The sequence below is a fragment of the Orycteropus afer genome, unplaced genomic scaffold (genome assembly GCF_000298275.1).
Source record: "Orycteropus afer afer isolate SDZICR_OR568_19922 unplaced genomic scaffold, OryAfe1.0 scaffold00370, whole genome shotgun sequence".
NCBI lineage: Eukaryota > Metazoa > Chordata > Mammalia > Tubulidentata > Orycteropodidae > Orycteropus > Orycteropus afer.
In genome coordinates, this window is record NW_006921957.1 from 1548869 (window position 1) to 1569325 (window position 20457).

Consider the following 20457-nt stretch of genomic DNA (forward strand, 5'->3'; position numbering starts at 1 on the left):
TTTCAGGTAGGCTCATGTGAGAGAGGAAATGGGATGTTCCTTAGTGAATGCCACGGAGCCTGGGGACCACTTTTTCACCCTGGCCTTCTGTCCAGTTTTCCCACCTGGCACATCTTTTGTCTGCCTGTGCACACCTATCACAGGCTCCCTTTAAGATAAGAGCTCTCAGGGGCAAGACCCTGATCCCATTTCCTTTATTTTACCCCTCAGTGCACAGTCACCATAAAGGTTTGGGAATGGTCTGGAATTAGTACAAACACCAGAGTGACATAGAACAGACAGTCCAAGTAAGGAGGCTAGGCCAAAGAGGTGGGTCAAGGCCTGCCTTTCAAGTTAATTCAAGGCTTTTAAAATTCATTCAAGGGTATAAGGAAAGAAGGAAGAAAGCCAACACTGTTGAGTACACGGGCTTGCCTTGCACCTGCAGTGTTGATTCTAACCATGCAGCCTCCAGGCTGCTGGAGAGCTCCCTGTACCTGTCTGGAGCCTCACCTGTAGAATTCTGGCAAAAGGCCACTCAGGAACAGACGCAGGGCCTCAGCTTTTCTCCAAAGACTGAGGAGCTCCCTGCCTGGTCTGGCCTGGCCTGGGAAGCAGGCAGATCCAAGGTACTAGAGCAGTTGGGAGGAAGAAGAGTGGGATGTGCTCAGGCACATGCTCACCCTTGCTGATGTGTCCTGTCCTGGCCGTGCACGGGGACCTTAGACTAGCCTTGTGTTGGTAAGAACTCCTTCCCAGGGGTTGCTTGGGGTTGAGTCGGGAGGGGAGAAAGGAGACAGGGAAGAGTCCCCTGAACTTCCCTGGGTCCAAAGTCAAACACAGTTCGGACCTGTAGAGTGAGCCGCTGAAGGGATGCCAGTGATGCCCACGGTCTCCCCCTTGCAGCACCCAAAGTGGGTCTGCCCAGGTCCTTTAGGCTGTTGGTGGCCTTGCCCTTAGGGCCATTCTCCACCAGAAGTGCAGAGCTAATGCACTCCCAGGACCTTTTCCATGCACTCCTTCCTTACTCTGGCGTCTGAGAGCCAGAGTGAATGTGGAGAGATTGCTTCTCCAGGCCCCCTCCTGTCTGGTGCCCTGACACGTAGCCCTAGCCACGGGCTTGCCTTGCACCTGCAGTGATGATTCTAACCATGCAGCCTCCAGGCTGCTGGAGAGCTCCCTGTACCTGTCTGGAGCCTCACCTGTAGAATTCTGGCAAAAGGCAGCTCTGTATTCTGGAGCTAAGGCCTGGCTGGGCAGGGCTGGAATAGGCATTAGACCTCAGTCATGACTGCTGCCTCTCTGTCACTCATTGCATATAACTTTCTGGTACCCAGGAGTCCTGCAGGGATATGGGAAAGGGAAAGATGTGGGCAAGGAAGACTGAACAACCCAGAAAACAGCCTGTGACAGGATTGGGCCTACTTTCTTCATCCGTCTGGGAGCTCTCCTCTTCACTATTCATGGCCATTGGTTCCCTGCGTCTCTGGACAGTAGCACAGATAACTCCAAACAAGTTGCAGAAAGGCCTTCATCTCCCAGGTGAATGTTCTCTGATCTTAGGAGCCCTGAGCAAGTGAGCAAGCAGGGGTAGGGAGTTCCCAGCAGGGTGGCTCAGAAGAATACCAGTGGACTAGACAAGTAGGAGAACAGCAGTTGGGAGAGAGGATAAAACCAGAACATGGGAATGTAGCTGTGCAGAAGGCCATAGTGGGAGGAGGCAGTTCTCCTCAGAGGCACATCTGGCATCCATCCATCCATGCTCTCACTCATTTAGCAGACATTTATTGAGGTGTTCATGCTGGTGCTGTGCTGGTCTCTGGAATACAAACATGAATTATGCACTGTTGCTGACTGGAAGTTGCTCACAGTCTAGTATGAGAGCCTTCCTGAAACTAGACTTAATAATGCAGTATGGGGGGGGTGCTGTGGTGGGGAGACACTGATACCAGCCTCCTGGAGGAAGTTAGGAGTCAGAAGGTGAAGGGTATTAAAAGCAAAGGGAACAGCATGTGCAGAAACCCAGAGCAAGTGTGCTTAGTTCAGGAAAGTGTGAGTAACACCACATGGATAGAACATAGCACTATGCAGGTGGTGTGTCAGAAAACTGCTAATGTCCTAGATGCTGGGGCCTGTGTGTCCTCCTCCTGGTGGTTGATGAAGGCTGGAGACACCCTGACCACTGTCCTGAGGAAGGAGCCCTGGGGCCTGGAAAGAATGGGACAAGTGAAGGGCAGAGCTTCCCATCCAATCACTCAGGCCCCATTTCTCCTTTGGGGTGGCCCACTCTACTGGGCCTCAGGGTATCTGGTAACTCAGGACTGCAGAAGCTTCAGGGAGCTCCCTTCCTAGTCCCCTCTGCTCCCTCTTCCCTTTCTTCCTCCCTCATCCTTGCTCCTGAAACTAGAGAGCTGGCCTCACTGCTGAGCAGCCTCTGATTCTGGTCATCAGTTCAGCAAGGCCCTGAGGCCTGGCTCCTGATGGCAGGTGTAACCCCAGCTGAGCATGGGGAGGGGGAGTGGGCAAGGGCTGGGCATGATCCCTGAATAATCTCTACACAGGTTTGACCTTCCAGCTGTACTTCAGTCCCTGGGAAAGGAAGAGGTAGAGGAGGGAGGGAGGAAGAAAGGTCTCAGAGACCAACCTGGGCCCAAAATTCATGCACAGAGGGGACAAGTCCCTGAATTTGAGGGAGTCAACATGGCTAAAGAGGGAAAAGCAGCTTAGATCTTGGAGTCATACAGATATAGATTTAAATTTACAAGTGTCTTTTAATAGCTGGCATAGTGCCTAAGGCATTTGACTGCTAACCAGAAGGCTGGCGGTTCAAACCCACCGGCTACTCCTCAGAAGGAAGGTTGGGCAATCTACTTCCTTAGCAATACCTTCTCGGAAACCCAAGGAGGGGTCACTATGAGTGGGATCCGACTCGACAGCAGGGAGTTTGGTTTTTTGGTTTCAATAGTTGACTTACTTTAGGCAAATTCCCTAGGGGTAGAATTCTTGCCTTCCATGCAGGAGACCCGGGTGCAGTTACAAACCAGTGTACCTCATACAGGCACGGCCACCACCCGTTTTTCAGTGGAGGCTTGCATGTTGCCATGATGCTGAACAAGTTCCAGTGCAGCTTCCAGAATAACACAGACGAGGAAGAAAGGCCTAACAATCTACTTCCAAAAAATCAGTCAGTGATCTGATCTATAACTGATGGTGCAGGACTGGACAGCATTCTGTCCCGTTATACAGGAGGTCACCGTGAGTGTGTAGCTGACTTAATAGCAGCTAATAGCAACAACATACAATAAGTGTGGTACCACCAATCTTTCAAGGTTGTTTTCAAAAATTAAACAAGATGAAATACTGATGCACCTAGTATAGCGCTTGGCACTTAGTAAGTTCTCATTTTATGGCAGTTATTAATGTTATTTATTATTATTATTATTATTATTATTATTATCATCATCATTACTATTATTGATGGCGATGTTACTATTAGAAAAGCCCCGCTGTACTGGGCAGTGAAGTACTTTTCTCTCCATTGAGAACCACTGGCCTGCAGGCCCTTCCAGGACCCTCCCTTTTCTTATCACTCTTTCTTGCCTCCAACACACACTTTTCACTCTGGCTGTGTTGAAATACGTGTCCTATTTTGCACCTCCAGACCTCACCAGCTTCCCTGACCCAGGCTGCATTAGATAGAAGCTCCTCATCTCATTCCACTCCATAACACTACTCACTCTCTCTCATACTGAGGAGTTGTTTATCTGTCAACTGTTACAAGCTCCTTGTTGTTGTTGTTATGTGCCGTCGAGTCGGCTCCGACTCATAGTGACCCCTCCTTGGGTTTCCGAGGCAGTATCACTACGGAAGTAGGATTGCCCAATCTTCCTTCCGAGGAGTGGCTGGTGGGTTTGAACCGCCAGCCTTCTGATTAGCAGTCAAGTGCTTTTTTAGCCACTATGCTACCAGAGCTCCCTACAGGCTCCTAGAGGGCAGAAACTGCCTTGTTTATGTCTATGAGTCCATTGCCTCCAGCAGCGTTTGAAACATAGTTTGCATATATGAACAAATGAATAAATGTGGAAACTGAGGCTCTGGTAAGGCAGTAATATTTGGCAGAGTCAGAATTCCAACCCAGATCTTCTTTCAGTTGGGGCTTTTCCACTTGACAAGGCTGCCTCCCTCTTCATTGCCTTGGAAGATCATGCACAAGATCCGGTCCCTGTGTCCTTTCGGTCTCCTTTTGCCTCTTCTGGGCATCTCTCTCCTCTTAACCATGTTTGATCTTCCCTCTGTAGCTCCAAAATCGTTCTCCTTGATAAAGAAATGAAAACTAAGTGGTCCCAGGTGGTGCTGCCTCTTTTTGTTATCTGTCAGCATAACACAGTTGGCCCCAAGCTGACTCCTCTTTTTGTTCATTATTTTTTCCAAATATAGCTTTCACAAAGGTTTTTTGACCCTCTCCTCATTGCATACATCAAAATAAATTCCAAATGCACTATAAAGTGAAATGTAAAAATACGACCAAAGGAAAATTTGAAGAAAGTAGAATAGAAATCAAATTGCTGGAGGGAAAAGAACATTCAAAGCACAGAACTGCTAGATGAAATCAGGTTTGATAATATGTGAAGATTTAAACCATGCTAATTTTTTTTTTATAAGACTGAGTATTACAAAACTTTGATAAGTGTATTTAGCAAATATGTCAGACCAAGGGTTATTATCATGAAAGTTGACAAGAAAACCATTAGGACCCAGCAGATAATAGTCATGAGAGTGAACAGATAGTTCACACAGAAGTATAACTAGTGAGCAAACAGAAATATGTTTAACCTTCCTAGCATCAGAGACATTCATGTGAAAGGAACAGGGTGCCATTTCTCACCTACCAGATTTTCAGAGAATGTGTTTAAATCATTATACACGATGCTGGCAAGAGCACAGACATAGGTGTTCTTGAAGGCTACTGGTCAGTGTGTAAATGGGGACAAGCTTTTTGGAAAGGAACTGGCACTTGTTACCAAGAGCCATCACCCTAAGTAAAGAAAGACATAATTCTGAACACTGAAAACACACATTTCATTACAGTGTCACTTACAGTGATCAAACTCAAATATTACCTAAAGAGTTTAATGTATCAGTTGTGGTTCACCTACTTGACAGAGCGTGAAGCTGTAGTACAGTGATCCTGCAGTGGGTGTGCACACCAACCAGCCACCATTGCTGCTCTCTCCCTTGTTCCCTTGGTGTGGGTAAGGTCCCAGGGAAATAGCACTGGGTATTAGGAACTGAAATCAGCCTTTTTCTCTGCCACAGCCCACATCTTTGAGTTTCATTTTCCTCTTCTGTGAAATGGAGATAATAAAAGTTTCCTCGCATGGCTGCCTGTTATACTGTTAAAGGATTGAGTGAAGCAGTGCACATGACAGCACTTGCACACTTTGCTCATCTGAGGATAACAGTCACCTCTGAGAACTGAGATCCAGCAAGGCAAGCATTGCCTGCGTACTGTACGTGGGCTGGCTAAGGGCAGGATGCCCAGCCATGGGACCCAGGAGTGAGAGTGCCAGGAAGGGCAACAAGGCCTGGGCACATGGGAACACATGCCACCCTGGTCAAGAAGATCCAATCACCCCATTTCTGGGCCTCCAGGACACTTGTATAAGCCCTGGACCCTAACTGAGCTGCCTGCTCCAACTTCTTCTTATATAAGTTGGCCAGATGAAGAGAAGGAAGACAAGTGTTTCAAGCACAGAGAATAGCATTGGCAAAAAAAAAAAAAAAAAAGGTGTATTTAGTAAATTAAAAACAATTCCATCTAACTGGAGTGTGGTATACGTGTAGAACTGTCCTTAAACCTAAGCCCCACTCAGGCCCTCCTCCAGCCAGACCCCTGGGGAACATGGAATAAAGAGCAATCTGCAGGGCCAATGGGAATATGCCCGCTCTGGGTCCATACCCCTTTGCTAGACACCAGGTGCTGGGACCCTAGAATAACCTGCCATAGCAGTGCCAAGTCCAAGTCCACATCCATCCTCGTGAAGGCAAAATACACCTGCCATCTGCATCCTGAGCAGAGCTTGGAGACATGGCTGAGGAGTCCACACACATGTGGTGTGGGTAGAACCAGGGATGGGAAGAGAAGGTAGGCAGGCTGGGGTTAGCTGTCCCTACCCCACTATGGTCTAGCACAGATCTCCAGGAGTCTGAGAATTCTGACTTCAAGCCTGGCCTTTCAGGTCATTTTCCAAGGGAGAACAGTAGAACAGTTTGATAGTTTGAGTTATAACTTTTAAGTATTTAGATTCCAAATTTTAGACATATGGCATGTGGGGAATTATTTGTAATTTTGTCCCTGGCCCAAAAAATGTTAGAGGTGGGCCTCCATGGATGTGGTAGGAATGGGCTAGAGATGAGGCTGGGTAGGCAGAGGACAGGTAGTGAAGGGTCTTGTAAGCCAAAGTCAAGTGAGGGAGATTGAACTTTATCCTGAAGATTAATAATACAGAAGCCAACAAGAGCTGAGTTTATGCCAAATGTGTTATATTACACATTTAACTATGTATAATATTAACACGTTATATCCTGACACATTTGACTTTAACTATCATAGCATAAAAGCACTGTGAAGTGGGCACTAGTATTATTATCTCTGCTGTGTAGATGAGGATAATGAGAATTAGAAAGGGTCAGTAACTTGCCTGGGAGCACAGAGTTAGTAGTTGGGATGGCACTGTTCAATAGTCAGCCTAAGCTCTTAACTATCACGACAAGTGGACACTGGAAAGCCTCTGCAGATTTTAACGCTGAGAGTTCCCAAATCCAGTTTCTTCAGGAAAGTATATGAATTGAAGGAAGGCAAGATGGAGTCAGGGAGACCTGGTGGCTGTTAAAGTGACTCAGGTGACTGTTGATGGCCTGTCCTAAGGCAGTGGCAGCAGGGATCAAAAGGAGTGAATACATCTGCCCTACTTTTGGCTGAAGAAAGCCGTCTCTGGGTAATTTCTTCACTCCAGACCCCTTATCCTGGCACGCAGACTGCTTCTCTCCAACAGTGGAGGAAGAAGCTGCCGGGAAAGAATCCCGCAACAGTGCAGGAACACATTGAGGGAGCCTGGCTGGAAAGGCACTTCCTTCCCAGCTGCTTTCCCTATTGCTCCTGGCAGTTCTGACAAGAGCAGAATAAGTTGCATCAGCAGAAGACTAGTGGCACCACACAGGTGAGCTGGGTCCAGACTTGACTGAGGTAGGGACGTTCCTAGAGGAGGAGGCATTCAACAAGGAATGCAGCCCACAGCTGGCCTTGAGAAGAGATGAGGCCTTGCGAAGCCAGCATCACTGGGCTTTATAAGCCTTTGTATTGTGTCCTGTGGGTCAGGGAAATAAAATGTGAGAGGCCTTGGGCCAGATTGGATACCTGCCAGGTGGAGGCCTTCTGGGATGAGGCTGGATTCTAGTGCCAGGCCTGGCAGTGTTACCCAGTAGCAGGAGGGCCTCCAGTACCCACTTCCCCCCTGCAGGGACCCAGAGGGAAAGCTGGCTTCCTTCACAGTCTTCCTTTGGGTGTATTCTCTGTTTGGACTGGCCTCTCTGCCATCTGACACTGCTGACCATACCCTCTGCTTCACTCACTTGGCCTCTGTGACACCACTGATAATCACAGTAGTAAGATTTATCTAGCTCTTGCTCTGTGCCAAACACGGAGCTAGATGCTAAAAAATGCACAGCATCTCATTTCATCTTCGCAGCTCTCTGGGAAGTAGGTCTTGTCATTACTGTTTTTTGAGGAATTTGAGGCTTAAAAAGATAAAGTGGTGGAAAGACCAGAGGTTAGTGTAGGCGAAAGCCCCTCTCCTTCTCTCCCTCCCCTGTCCTCTCTTTCATAAACTTTGAATCATGTGGACAAAAAAAAAAAAAAAAGATTAAGTGGCATGCTCCAGGGCACACAACTACGGTGTCATCAGCATGTGTATCTCCAGAGTCTCATTTTCCAGACCCTAAAGCCCACAGTCCTCCATTGCATCATACTCTCTGAGTTCTCAACTCATTTACTATTTAGTCTCTGTCTCCTTAATAAGCTCCTCCAGTTCTACCTACCCCTTGAATGATGTTTGCAAGATTCTGTTCGGGCTTCCCATCTCTTCATACCTTATACTAGAGGTGCCTAATCTGAAATTGCCAACCTGTTGACTTCAGGAATTCTGTGACTCTCTGAAATGGTGTGCAAAATGTGATGTGTATATACTTGCATACGTTTTTCTGAGAAGAAAAGCCATAGTTGTTGTTGTTTTAATATAGGCTTAAGTTGTTTTGGTATTCAATATTTTTATGGCTAAGGTACACAGAAATGCCTAAATCCTATCTTGGTCGTGTTAAGTTCCTCTTTTCCCTGAAGCCCTTGAGGAAGCTCTACATCAAGACGAAGTCAGATGGGAAATCAAAGCAGCTCTTCCAGCTCCCTGTTCTCTCTTAAGGGCTCTAACCAAACCAAAACCAAACTCACTGCCATGGAGTCGGATCCAACTCATAGCGACCCCTCCATGGGTTTCCAAGGCAGTATCACTACGGAAGTAGATTGCCCAGTCTTCCTTCTAAGGAGTGGCTGGTGGGTTTGAACTACAAGCCTTCTGGTTAGCAGTCAAATAAATGCTTTAGGCACTATGCTAGCATAGATTCAAGCACAGGACCCCCAAACCCAACATGACTCTCAGGGTCCTCTGGCTGCCAGCATAAGGCAGTTAAGAACTTCAGTGCTCTCAGCTGATGCTAACCCTGGTCCAAGAAGGTAGGATCTGCCTCAAATAACCCACCACTGCATAGAAGCAGGAAGTCAAAAAGAAAGAGTTGCACCTGAGTGTGTGTGTGTGTGTGTGTGCACGTGCATGCAAGAGAGAGAGAGAGAGAGACTTTTCACCTCATACCTGTAAGTATGACACACTAAATATCCTCAAATCTAAGCAATAAGATTAGTAGTTTCTTCTTCTGTTGTTGTTATATGCCGTGGAGTCGGACCCGACCTTGGTTTTCTGAGCAACCCCTCCTTGGGTTTCTGAGGCGGTATCACTACGGAAGTAGATCGTCCAACCTTCCTGCTGAGGAGTGGCTGGTGGATTTGGACCTCCAGCCTTCTGGTTAGCAGTCAAATGCCTTAGGCACTATGCCACCACAGCTCCTTGATTCTGGCTCATAGCGACCCTATAGGACAAAATAGAACTGCCCCACAGGATTTCAAAGGCTGTAAATCTTTAGGGTAGCAGACTGCCTCATCTTTCTCCATGGAACAGCTTATGCATTCGAGCAGCCAACCTTGTGGTTAGCAGCCAAATGCCTTAACCACTGCACCACTAGAGTTCCCTATTTCTCCTCCTAGGAAGTAGTAAAGGTGGGAAGAGAGGCAAAAGCCTTCCCTCCCTGACCTGAAGCTTTATCAGACTCTCAAAGGGGTTTGAGATAAGCCAGTTTCCTACAGTTTAATGCAGTGGTTAAATATAGGACTTCCAGCTCATGGAAGAAACCAAGAGATGTTGTTTCAGAGAGGGTGGCTCATGTCATGGAAAGAACCAGGCTCTAAAGTTGAATCCGGCTCAGATAACCACCAGCTGTGTGTGCAGTCAATCCCTCACCTCTCTGAGCCTCATCCCGTCGTAGGACTGGGAGGTGGGGCACCAGTCAGAGTGACCCCCTAAGTCACCTTTGAGCCCTTACAGGCAAAGGGAAAGTCTCATTCATCTTCAGCCCCAGGTTCTCAGCCCAGGTGGGTTCTCTCCCAGCATGGGAGTCTTTGTTGTTGCTGACTTGCCTACCCAAGCCCCACAGACCTCCTGAAGTGGGACGAGAAATGGTGATGATAACTGGTGTGACAGAAAAAAACACTCATCTGGGAGACAGAACACTTGAACTTGAATCTTGGCACAGACACTGCAGGCTGTGTGACCTCGAGCATGTTGCTTCATCTTGGGTCCCATACCTGTGAAGTGGGTGAGAGTTGAAGAGATGTAAATAAAGTAATTTCATGAAAACTAGCCTGGAGCTTAGCACACTCCCCCAGCTATGCCCATTCCTGGCTCTCCCTACCCCCTCCCAAGCAGCCCCTCTGCTTTCTCCCTTCTCTTTAGGTGTGTGAGGGGCAGGCATGGGCAGGAGCCCTGAGTGAGAAACTGTTGGGGCCTGCCAGGCTCTGGAGAAGGGACAGGGGGTGTGCTGTACTTGGCACAGTCTGGCACCCACCATTCCTTTCAGGCCACGTCTGCCCACCCCAGTTCTGTGTAAGGTCTTGGCCATTTCTCTAGTCTTCTCCATCCTATTGGGTCCTACTCTCCCTACATTTACCTCTGTTAGTATACACACACACACACACACACACACACCCTCTTCTAGGGAGAGAGAGAGAGATGTTCAGCAGGAGGAAGAACTGGGCTCTGCTTTTTAGTCTCTTTAGTCTCACTCTTCAGTCTACCTGGAGTTGAGACTCAGAGAAGTTGGCCCCAAGGGTGATCCTTTGAGTTGAGTGGCTGGAGCAGAGACAGTCCATTGAAGGGGCACAGAAGAGGAGGCTGAAGAGATACTGACTGTGGAACTCTGTTGTTGCTGCTGAAGACAATGCAGGAGCCTTGGACAGCTTTATTGTCTCCTGTGGTTAACTTACTGGTGCCCACTCACTGGCCAGTGTTGTGCTAGGCCCTGGGCTACAGAGATAACTGAAACAGATATGAACCTCTGCCCTGTGGGGTGGGGCATCACAACACACCACTAATGTTGATAATGTTGGCATTTATTAAATATTAACCATGAGCTAGGCATGCAACCCAAGTTCTTATTTCTCTCAATAGCCTGTAAGAGAAATACTATCAGTATCCCTACTTTATCTCTAAGAAAGCTGGATAACTTACCCAGGAATGCCACAGTGAGTGCCCAGAGCTGAGGTTGAATTCAAGGCCCAGGATCTCAACACTGTATTTTATCACCTGCTAAAAGTGATGAAGGAGGTTAGGGAAGACATGAAGGAGGAGGAGATGCTGAGTCTTAAAAAATGAGTAAGTGCTTATCAGGTGGATAGAGGTGGGAAAGATGTTTGAGACAGAAGGAGTAGCATCAGCAAAAAACATCAAGGAAAGAATTAGCAAGTGGGGACCTTCGGATGGGGCTCAAATTGAAACTGGAGAGGCAGACAGGGCCTTATATACTGGCTAAACAGCTTGTATCTTCTGTAGGTAGTGGCAATGTGATCTGATTTGTTTATGGAAAGATCATTCTGGTAGTGAGAAGAAAATGATCTCAAAGGAGCATTCATTACATGGTTGTTGAATTAAAAAAAACAAAACAAAACCCACTGCCATCAAGTTAGTTCTGACTCATAACAACTCATTGGGTTTCCAAGGCAGTAAATCTTTACAGAAGTAGATTGCTTCCACGGAGTGGCTAGTGGGTTTGAAACACCAGCCTTCTGCTTAGCAGTCAGGTGCCTTAGGCATTGTGCTACCAGAGCTCCTTGGTTGTTGAATAAATGAATGGAATTCGACAATTACTGTGTACCATTATGTTCCAGTCATTCTATTGGGCTTTGGAGGGTTTAGCAGTCAATGAGAGAGATGGTGCAAATGGCCAGTCATTACACCCAGATGAAAGATGATGAGATGTGAGCTTGAGGTGGAAGTTGAGTTTGGGAGGAAGGGATGGATCTTTGGGATACTGAGAAGGTAGAATCAAAGCAACTGCATGACCAGTGTGGACTGGAGAGGGGGAGGAGAAGCCAAAGCCAATTACCAGGTTTCTGGTTTGGAAAATTGAACGGACAGTAGAAGATAAGAAACACAAGAGGGGAAACTAGAAATGATGTAGATGTCCAACAACACAGGATTGCTTAAATTATAGTACATTCATGTGACAAAAGGTTTTAAAAACATAATTTGAGGTCTCTATGACATTCTGTTATATGCATGTGTCATTTAACCAAACCTCTGTTGTAAACTTTTGGGGATTTTTCACTGGCTTTTCACTCTTTTAAATAACACTGCAATAAACAGCTTTTTACAAATTCTGATAACTTAAAAGAAAAATTGTGGGATCATAGGCATAAACAGCTTTGAGACTTTGTGTGTGGTAAAAGTATGCACAACAAAACATTCGCCAATTCCACAACTTCTAAGGGTATAATTCAGACAGTGGTTACATTCTTTATGCTGGACAACCATTATTACTATCCTTTTCCAAATTATCCCACCATTAACATAAATTCAATACCCCCTAAGCAAAATCTTTCCCTTATCCCCTTCCTCCCACCCCTGGTAACCTCGAATAGTCTTTGGTTTTGTATATTTGCTTCTTTCAATTAAGTATCATAGTATAGTATTTGTCCTTTTGTTTCTGGCTTTTATGTAGCAAAATGTTTTCAAGGTTTATTCATGTTGTAGCATGTATCAAGACTTCATTTCTCATTATGACTGAGTAATATTCCATTATATGTATATGCCACATTTTGATTATCCATTCATCTGTGATAGACATTTGGGTTGTGTCCACCTTTTGTCTATTGTGGAAAGTGCTACAGTGAACATTGGTGAACAGGTTGCTGTCTGTGTTCCTACCTTCACTTCTTTGTTGTATTTCTCTAGGATTGGGATTGCTGGGTCATATGGTAGTTCTATGTTCAACTTTTTGAAGAACCACCAAACTGTTTTCCACTGTGACTGTATCATTTTATATTTCTACTAGCCGTGGATGAAGGTTCCAGTTTCTCTACAACCTTGACAACACCTGTTGTATTGTTTGTTTGTTTTAGTTTAGTTTGGTTTTGTGATCATTACCATTCTGATAGGGTAAGATTGTATCTTACTGTGGGTTTGGTTTGCATCTGACTGATGACACTAAACACCTTTTCAGGCATTTGTTGGCCATTTGAAGATCCTCTTTTATGAAAAAGTCTGTTCAAGCTTTTTGCCCATTTTTCAGTTGGATAGTTTACCTTTTCGTTGTTAAGTTGTAGAAATTTTTTTTATATTTATTTTGTATATTAAAGGAGCTCTGGTGGCGCAGTTCCTAAGGCATTTGACTGCTAACCAGAAGGTTGGCAGTTCAAGCCCACTGGCCACTCCGCAGAAGAAAGATGGGGCAGTCTCCTTCTGTAAAGATTTACCACCTCAGAAACCCACTGGGGGACACAATGAGTCAGAATTGACTCAATGACAGTGGGATTTTTCGATATTAGGCTCTATCAGATAAATGGTTCCCAAAAATGTTCTCCTAATGTGTTGCTGTTGTTGTTATATGCCGTTGAGTCAGCCCTGACTCATAGCAACCCCTCTTTGGGACACACATTAAGAGATACCCACATACATGTTTATACACATTTTAGTAGATAAAAAATATTATCTCATTGTTTTCATCTGCATTTCTTTGAATATTTTTCAGGTTTAGTATGCTTTTTTTAATCTCCTGTACCTATTTTTATGCAGTCTTATATTAATTTTATTTTGAGTTTTTGTAAATATGCATTTCTTAATTGTGACAAAGTTATCCCCATTTTTTTGTTTTCATCTTAATAACTATGTACCTCAGTTTTCTTTTAGTGTTACTTTTCTAACAGTTATTTGGGGTATGGTATGAGGAGAGGAAATAAGGGATCTTCTTTCCAAGTGGCAAATTTTCAAATATCACTTACTGAGAAACCTATCTTGTTCCCAATGATTCATGAGACTGCCTCTATCATAACCTCCTTCTAGGCTATCCTGGTTCATTGATCTTTATGTTTATCCATATACACATATCACTGTTTTAATAATTGCACATTCAAACTATATTTTAATAACTATTAAATTTTGGAGATTTTTTTTTTTTTTAATTGTGATTTGGGTGAAAGTTTAGAGAGCAAATTCACATTCCATACAGCAGTTCACACACACATTGTCTCATGACATTGACTACAATTTAGCCCAATGCAACAGCTCCCCTTCCACTTCCTCCCCATAGTTACCTCTTCCCTGTGTCCATCCCTCCATGCACTCCTGCCCCCTGAACTGTCTCCCTGTGCATAAACAGCCCTTCTTTCTCCCATGATTGTTCTCTCTAACAAGCGTATCTACCTCAGGTACATGTTCACTTCTTATGCCTGTCTTTTGTTTGGTTGGAAACCACAGGTGTGGGTTCAATTCCTGACCTGAAGGGCAGCTAGGGGCCATAGTCTCAGTGGTTCTACCAGGCTCTATCGGACCAGCAAATCTGGTCCCCTTTTTTTTCTCTCCAAATGATTTTGAGTTTTGTTCCACATTGTTCTCCCTCTCTATCCAGGATCTCCTACATAGATCCCCCTCAGAGTGGTTAACAGTGGTAGTCAGGCACCATCTAGTTCTTCTGGTCTTGTGTTCATATCGACTGAGGATTGTGTGGTGTACCAGTTGTACACTAATTGTTTCCATGAATCTTTGATTTTCTTCATTCTTCTTTGCTCTGGACAAGGAGAGACCCATCGTTGCATCTATATGGCTGCTTGCAAGCTTTTAAGATCCTAGTCACTACTCGCCAAAGTAGGAGGTGGAACAATGTTTTGTGCAGTATGTTATGCCAGTTGAGTTTGATGTCCCCTGTGACTGTGGTCCCAAGCCCGCAGGTTCAACTACTCGGTCCCTCTAGGTAGCTGGCTGTGACCAAGAAGTAACTACAACCTTGTCCCTTGTCAGCTCTACTATCCCCCTGGGAATTCTTACAGAACATACAAATACACTTGTAGAACTGTTGTCTGCCAACCCTATACATGGTTTTAGGTACACTCCCTGCTGCATAGACATACCTAATAGTTCAGCCTATCCACCCATCTGTCCACCCATATACCCACGTTTGCCTTCACTGACAACACAGTACTGTATGTACAAAAGGGTTCATCTTTGTTGTCTGTACCTCCCATGTACCTCTTTATATCTTCCTCTTCCTCAGTGCCACCATGTTGATCACTCACATTTGGTACATTGCCCTTCTTTTCACCCAAATCAATACTTATCTCTACCTATCTAACAGTGTTCCACCCCCTCCCCTCCCACTCCTGGTAACCAACAAAGAAAATTTCCTTCCATATATAAACCGTTCCTTGACTTTTATAATAACAGACTAAAACAATATTTATCCTTCTGTATTGACTTATTTCACTCAGCATAATGTCCTCCAAATTCATCCATGTTATGTGGTGTTTCGCAGATTCTACACTATTCTTTAGGGTTGCATAGTATTCCATTGTGTGTATGTACCACAGTTTGTTTATCCATTCCTCAGCTGATGAACACCTTAGGGATTCTTTTTACCCATTAAATCTTTTGGATGAGGTTTTAGAATCCTTCTGATAAATCTCAAAAAAAAAAAAAAAAAAAATTCTGCTGGCATTTTTCTTAAAATTCTGGTAAGTTTCTAAATTAATCCCAAAGGAATTGGCATTGTTTTAATATTCAGATACCCCAACCAGGAAGTTTATGTCTCTCCATTTCTTTGTTTGCTTGTTTTGTTTTGTTTTCAAGTTGTCTTTTTATCTCTCAGTGAAGACTGTCATTTTCTTCTTATCAAAAACCAAACCCAATGCCATTGAATCAAATCCTACTCATAGCAACCCCATAGGACAGAGTAGAACTGCCCTACAGAGTTTCCAAGACTGTAAATCTTTATGGAAACAGACTGCCACATCTTTTTCCCAGAGTGCCTAGTGGATTCAAACTGCAGACCTTTCAGTTAGCAGCTGAGTGCTTAACCACTGTGCCACCAAGGCTCCTTTTCTTGTGGGTCTCACATATTTAAGTTTATTGCTCAGTATTTGATTTTTTGTTGTTGTTAGAATTGCAAGTGGAAACTCTTTTCTATCTGGTGATTGTTTCCTATTGGTGTATAGGACCTTATTACTAAGCTATTTTACCCACTCTAAATTTCATTCTTTTAGGTTTTCTAGACAAATAACAAACTCACTGAAAATAATAATTAGGTTGGTGTCCATGGTTCAGTGATGCTTCCAGTCTGCAGAGTTGGTTTGTGACTTTCTCTTGCAATGCCCAGGCACCCACTTATAAGGAGAGAAAATACAGATGGTTGTGTTGATCTGAAATTCAGAGTTTCCCTGGGCTAGAGCAATAGAAGGACAGGGGCAGGGTGTGGAGGAAGCTCACAAGAGAGTAGTTGAAGTGATATACCACAGTGTGTAGACTAGGAAGGGACCATAGACTGAACAGAGAAGTGGGGCTGGGGGGACTAGAGTCCTCCATGTGGCTGGAAGAGAGAGAGAGAGGTAGAAAGAGAGGAAGCCGTGGCCCTGGAACAGACCCTGAGTCAGGTTTCAGGTGTGATGCCTCCCCAGCACTGTGGCTGAGATCTGTGGGGAAAGAATGGTTTCATTTGTAAATTAAAGAAACTGAGGCTCAGAGAGCTTGTCACTTACCTAGAGTCACCCAACTCCAGTGCGTGGCAGAAGTGGGACTTGAGTATTGTTCTGTTATTCTATACTAGCTCATGTTCTGTCTTTATTTTTCAGGTTCATTTTAGAACAATAGACTGAGAGACCCAGAGAGACAATAGAAAGGAAAGAAGAACACGGCAGAGCAGTTAGGAGAGAGAGGGCAGGCTCCTCCTGTGCACCTCAGTTGCTGCAAATGGAGAGGCAGGACAGCTGCACCATTAGGTCTTCCTGTTGGCCCACCCTGCAACTCTCACTTTCTGTTCCCCATTATGCACTGTGGTCCCCACCACGTGCTCCCTGTTCCCTGTCACATGTCCTTATCACTGTCACACATGCCACATCCTTCCACACACCCAAGAACTCCGTACACTGGCTGTGTTTACCCCTCAGACCCCCGTTACTCATGTACCCATACACACTCTGGGTCCCTATCACTTACCCAGAGCCCTCACAAGCTGTGTGCCTAGCTCATGCCCACTTGTGCTATGTCCACAGAGTGCATCAGACGGCTTCTGGAAATCTGTGGCCACTCGAGTGCCCAAGGAGCCCCCTGAGATTCGCATCCTCAACCCCTATTTCATCCAGGAGGCAGCCTTCACCCTCATCGGACTGCCCTTCAACAATGGCCTCATGGGCCGGGGGGTGAGATAGCTGGGCCCCTGAGAGAGAGGAGAAGGGAAACTGGGGCAGAGGTGCCTTGGGAAGGAGGGGAAGGTGGCAGGGGGTGGCAGCGCTCCTGGGTGGTAGTTTTTGAGGGAAGGAGCTCAGTCTTTGGGGTGGGAACAGAGCTCAGTTCTGGGGACCTTACTGAGTCTTGGCCTGACCCAACCCTCCCCTTGAACCCTATATCCCCCCTACTCCCCTCCTCCAGAACATCCCGACACTTGGCAGTGTGGCAGTAACCATGGCACTACACGGCTGTGATGAAGTGGCAGTCGCAGGCTTTGGCTACGACATGAGCACGCCCAATGCACCCCTGCACTACTATGAGACCGTGCGCATGGCAGCCATCAAAGAGGTGCGGAGCTGGCGAGGGACTGTCTGGGCTGGGTCTAGGGTGGCACTTCCCACACAGAGGACAGGTAGGGTGGCACTTCCCACACAGAGGACAGGCCCTTACTGCCTGTGCAGTGATGAATGGTAAAGGGATGAGCCAGGGCTGGTCTGGCTGCCAGAAGGCCCTGCCCCATCCAGCCCCACCCCATGGCCAAGTTAAGGCATTGGACACCCATCCAGACCTCTGGTCACTGAGCAGACACAAAGACATCTATCTTCAGTGCCTCTCTATCCCCAGCCTCGCACTGAGCCCATTGCTCTCATCCTTAGCCTTCTCCCTGAACTCTTCCTCCGTGGGACCCTGCTGCCGTGTCCCTGCACTTACCTCCTCCATGCTCCATTTCCCTGCCACCATACCCAAGTCATCCTCCCAATTGCCATCCTGCCTTCCCCTAGAGGATTTCTTTGCCCCCTTTGTCCCTTCCTTATCCCTTCCTTGCTTCTCAGTCCCAGGACAGCCCCAATACCTCCTCCACCCTTCCCCATGGCCAAGCAAGAAGCTCACTCAGTGTTGTATCACTCTGCATTTCTTCCCAGGTCATTCAGATGTACAGGTACATTAAAATATGAGACGCGTTAGAGTTCTCCCAGCCTGTCAGCCTCTCTGAGCATTTGTCCAAGATTCCACATTGAAAGAAAATCTCTCTTACTACACTTCAGCTTCTACCACTCTCCTTCTATGGAACCAAGCCAGAAAACTGTGTCTCCTTGGCCAAATCCTTTGAGCAGCTTCTCCACTCCTACATCTGGGTAGCTGAAGGTTATAATAATCTTGTATCTGTACTGAATCATATTTCTAAAAATTCAAGGGTTCTAAGTCATCTGAGCCCTCATTCCTGCTCATCAATCTTTTTCCATGCCCTTCTCCTGTCCCCCACAATGCAACTGTTCCAAGGCATTACACTGTCCTCAAGCTCCCAGCCTGCCCTCCACTTGTCCCATAAAAAAACTGAAGCCATCAATGGGAGCTCTGTCCACCTCCTGGCCTAGCATCCTCTTGGCACTTCTCACTCCCAGCCAGCCCTTTACCTCTTGCTGTCTGGCTTCCTGCCTCAACACTCTCCTGGTGCAACTCCCACCAAGGTCACCAGTGACTTAGCTCATGGCTACCAAATCCAATGGACACATTAAGTCTCATCTTTGTTGCTCTCTCAGAAACTGTTTATGCTGACCGCCCCTTCCTCTTTGGAACTCTCCCCTGGTTAGGCTTGGGTTTTGTTTGTTTTGTTTTCTTTCTCTACTGCCACACCCCTTTCCAACTGTGGCTGTCCTGTAGCGCTTTCACGTACACTTTCACAGCTAACTGGGCGTCAGTGGCCAGTGAATCACACAGAGCAGCGACCCCTGTTCCAGCTACCACCATGCCCCCCTTAGCCTCTTTTCTACACTTAAGAAGGTGTACACCTTCCCACAAACATGCTGTACCTGTTGGCGTTTTGGCAACATCCCTGTACTCACTCAGTGGTCCACACGCATCAGCCAGACTTCACGTGGAGGTTGTTTGGCCCCCAGATTTCCTCCAACGAATGCCTGTCCTTTATCAGCCATGTCTCCAGTCTCCCGACTAGGTCATCAAGCCCTGGTTAGACTTTGAGCCAGTCATTTCTAGTTTTCCTCCTGCCTCACTTGCCATTCTCTCTCATTCTCTTTCTCATTGTCCTCTTTTTTCATCCACTCCTTAATAATCAGCATCCTGAGCAATCTTCTCTTCTTACTCTGCGTGTTCTCCATGAGATTTCCCTCCATCTCCATGGCCTCAATTACCATCTATATTGTGTTAGACTTTTTGGTTCATTCAGGCTACCTCAAGTAATTGGGAGTTATTTTAAGAATAGATAAGGGACTTGAGAATCTCATGGGAAACCAGAAAGAGCCTTACAGCTGCAGGGCCTGCTGTTGCCTGGAATGGGGTTCCAGAGTAGGGAGCTCACCCTGCGTCCAGGACAGTTCTAGGACTGGCTTGTTCCCCTCAGCAGTGGCTCCAGCCTCACTGTTCCCATGGCTCTGGTGGTGTTTCCCGTCTCTGCCTCTCTTCATTTCTCTTCCTGCTCCTTTGTCCCCTATCAGCTCTCAGCCTAGGCTGCTCTCATAGCTTGTGTCTGCCTCATGTCTTCTGTTTACTTATATCTTTGGTCTCTTGTATATTCCTTTCATGTAAACTTTATGTAAAAGTTTAAGACAGAGGACGAATGATCATAGACATAAGTAGTGATCATGAAGGGCTTTCTGTGCCCTAGCAAGGAGTTAGAACTTTATTCTGAAGGCAGTAGGGAACCATGGAAGAGTTTGAGGGTGAAGATTATCAGGTAGTAAGGTCACTGTAACTATAGTATGGAACAGAAAAGACAAGGCAAGACTAGAAAGTAGTTGGGAGGCTATTGTGGCAGTCCAGGCAAGAGATGAGGACTCCTAAACCAGAGCTGTGGTGGTGGGAATAAGAGGAAAAAAGAGTACGAAACAGTTAGGTTTTTACATCAGCAAGACCTGGGAATTGCCTCAGTATGGCCATGAGGTAGAATGGACACCACCACTTTCCCTGAACCCCTTTCTGGTGGAAGCTATTCCTTTTCTTCCACTTGCCATATCTGCTTTCAAACCAGTGATCCTCCACCACCGTGAGATTCCATCTGGCTCTGAGGCTCATGTCATCTGCTGTACTACCCTCCATGCAGAGTGCTTAAGAGCCACGGCTGTGAAATCGAATATCTTGGGTTCACATCCTGGATCTGTAACTTCGCTTTCTTATCTATAAAAGAAATAATAATAGCCCTTACCTCCTAGATCAATTTTAATACATACATATGTAAAAAATATATATATACATCCATAAAAAAATGGATGACGTTGGCATTGTGCCAGCTGCAGTAATAACTCCACTTGTGGCAGGTTCTGGGTCATCTGGATTATCCCTGGGAATGCAAATGGGGTTTCTAGTTAGACAGTTAGTGACACTGTTGTCTGTGTGGTCCTTTCACATGCTGTAACATTATGTTGTTGTTGTT

General features: G+C 45.9%; 1 protein-coding gene across 1 annotated transcript in view; it reads left to right on the forward strand.

Annotated features, from left to right (window-relative positions):
• ST3GAL3 (ST3 beta-galactoside alpha-2,3-sialyltransferase 3) overlaps window positions 1-20457 on the forward strand; it is a 346519-nt gene that overhangs the window by 322810 nt on the left and 3252 nt on the right. Inside the window, exons 9-10 of the mRNA XM_007953053.1 lie at window positions 16895-17041; window positions 17271-17417. Of these exons, the coding sequence (XP_007951244.1) occupies window positions 16895-17041; window positions 17271-17417 (294 nt within the window). The remainder of the gene's footprint in view (window positions 1-16894; window positions 17042-17270; window positions 17418-20457) is intronic.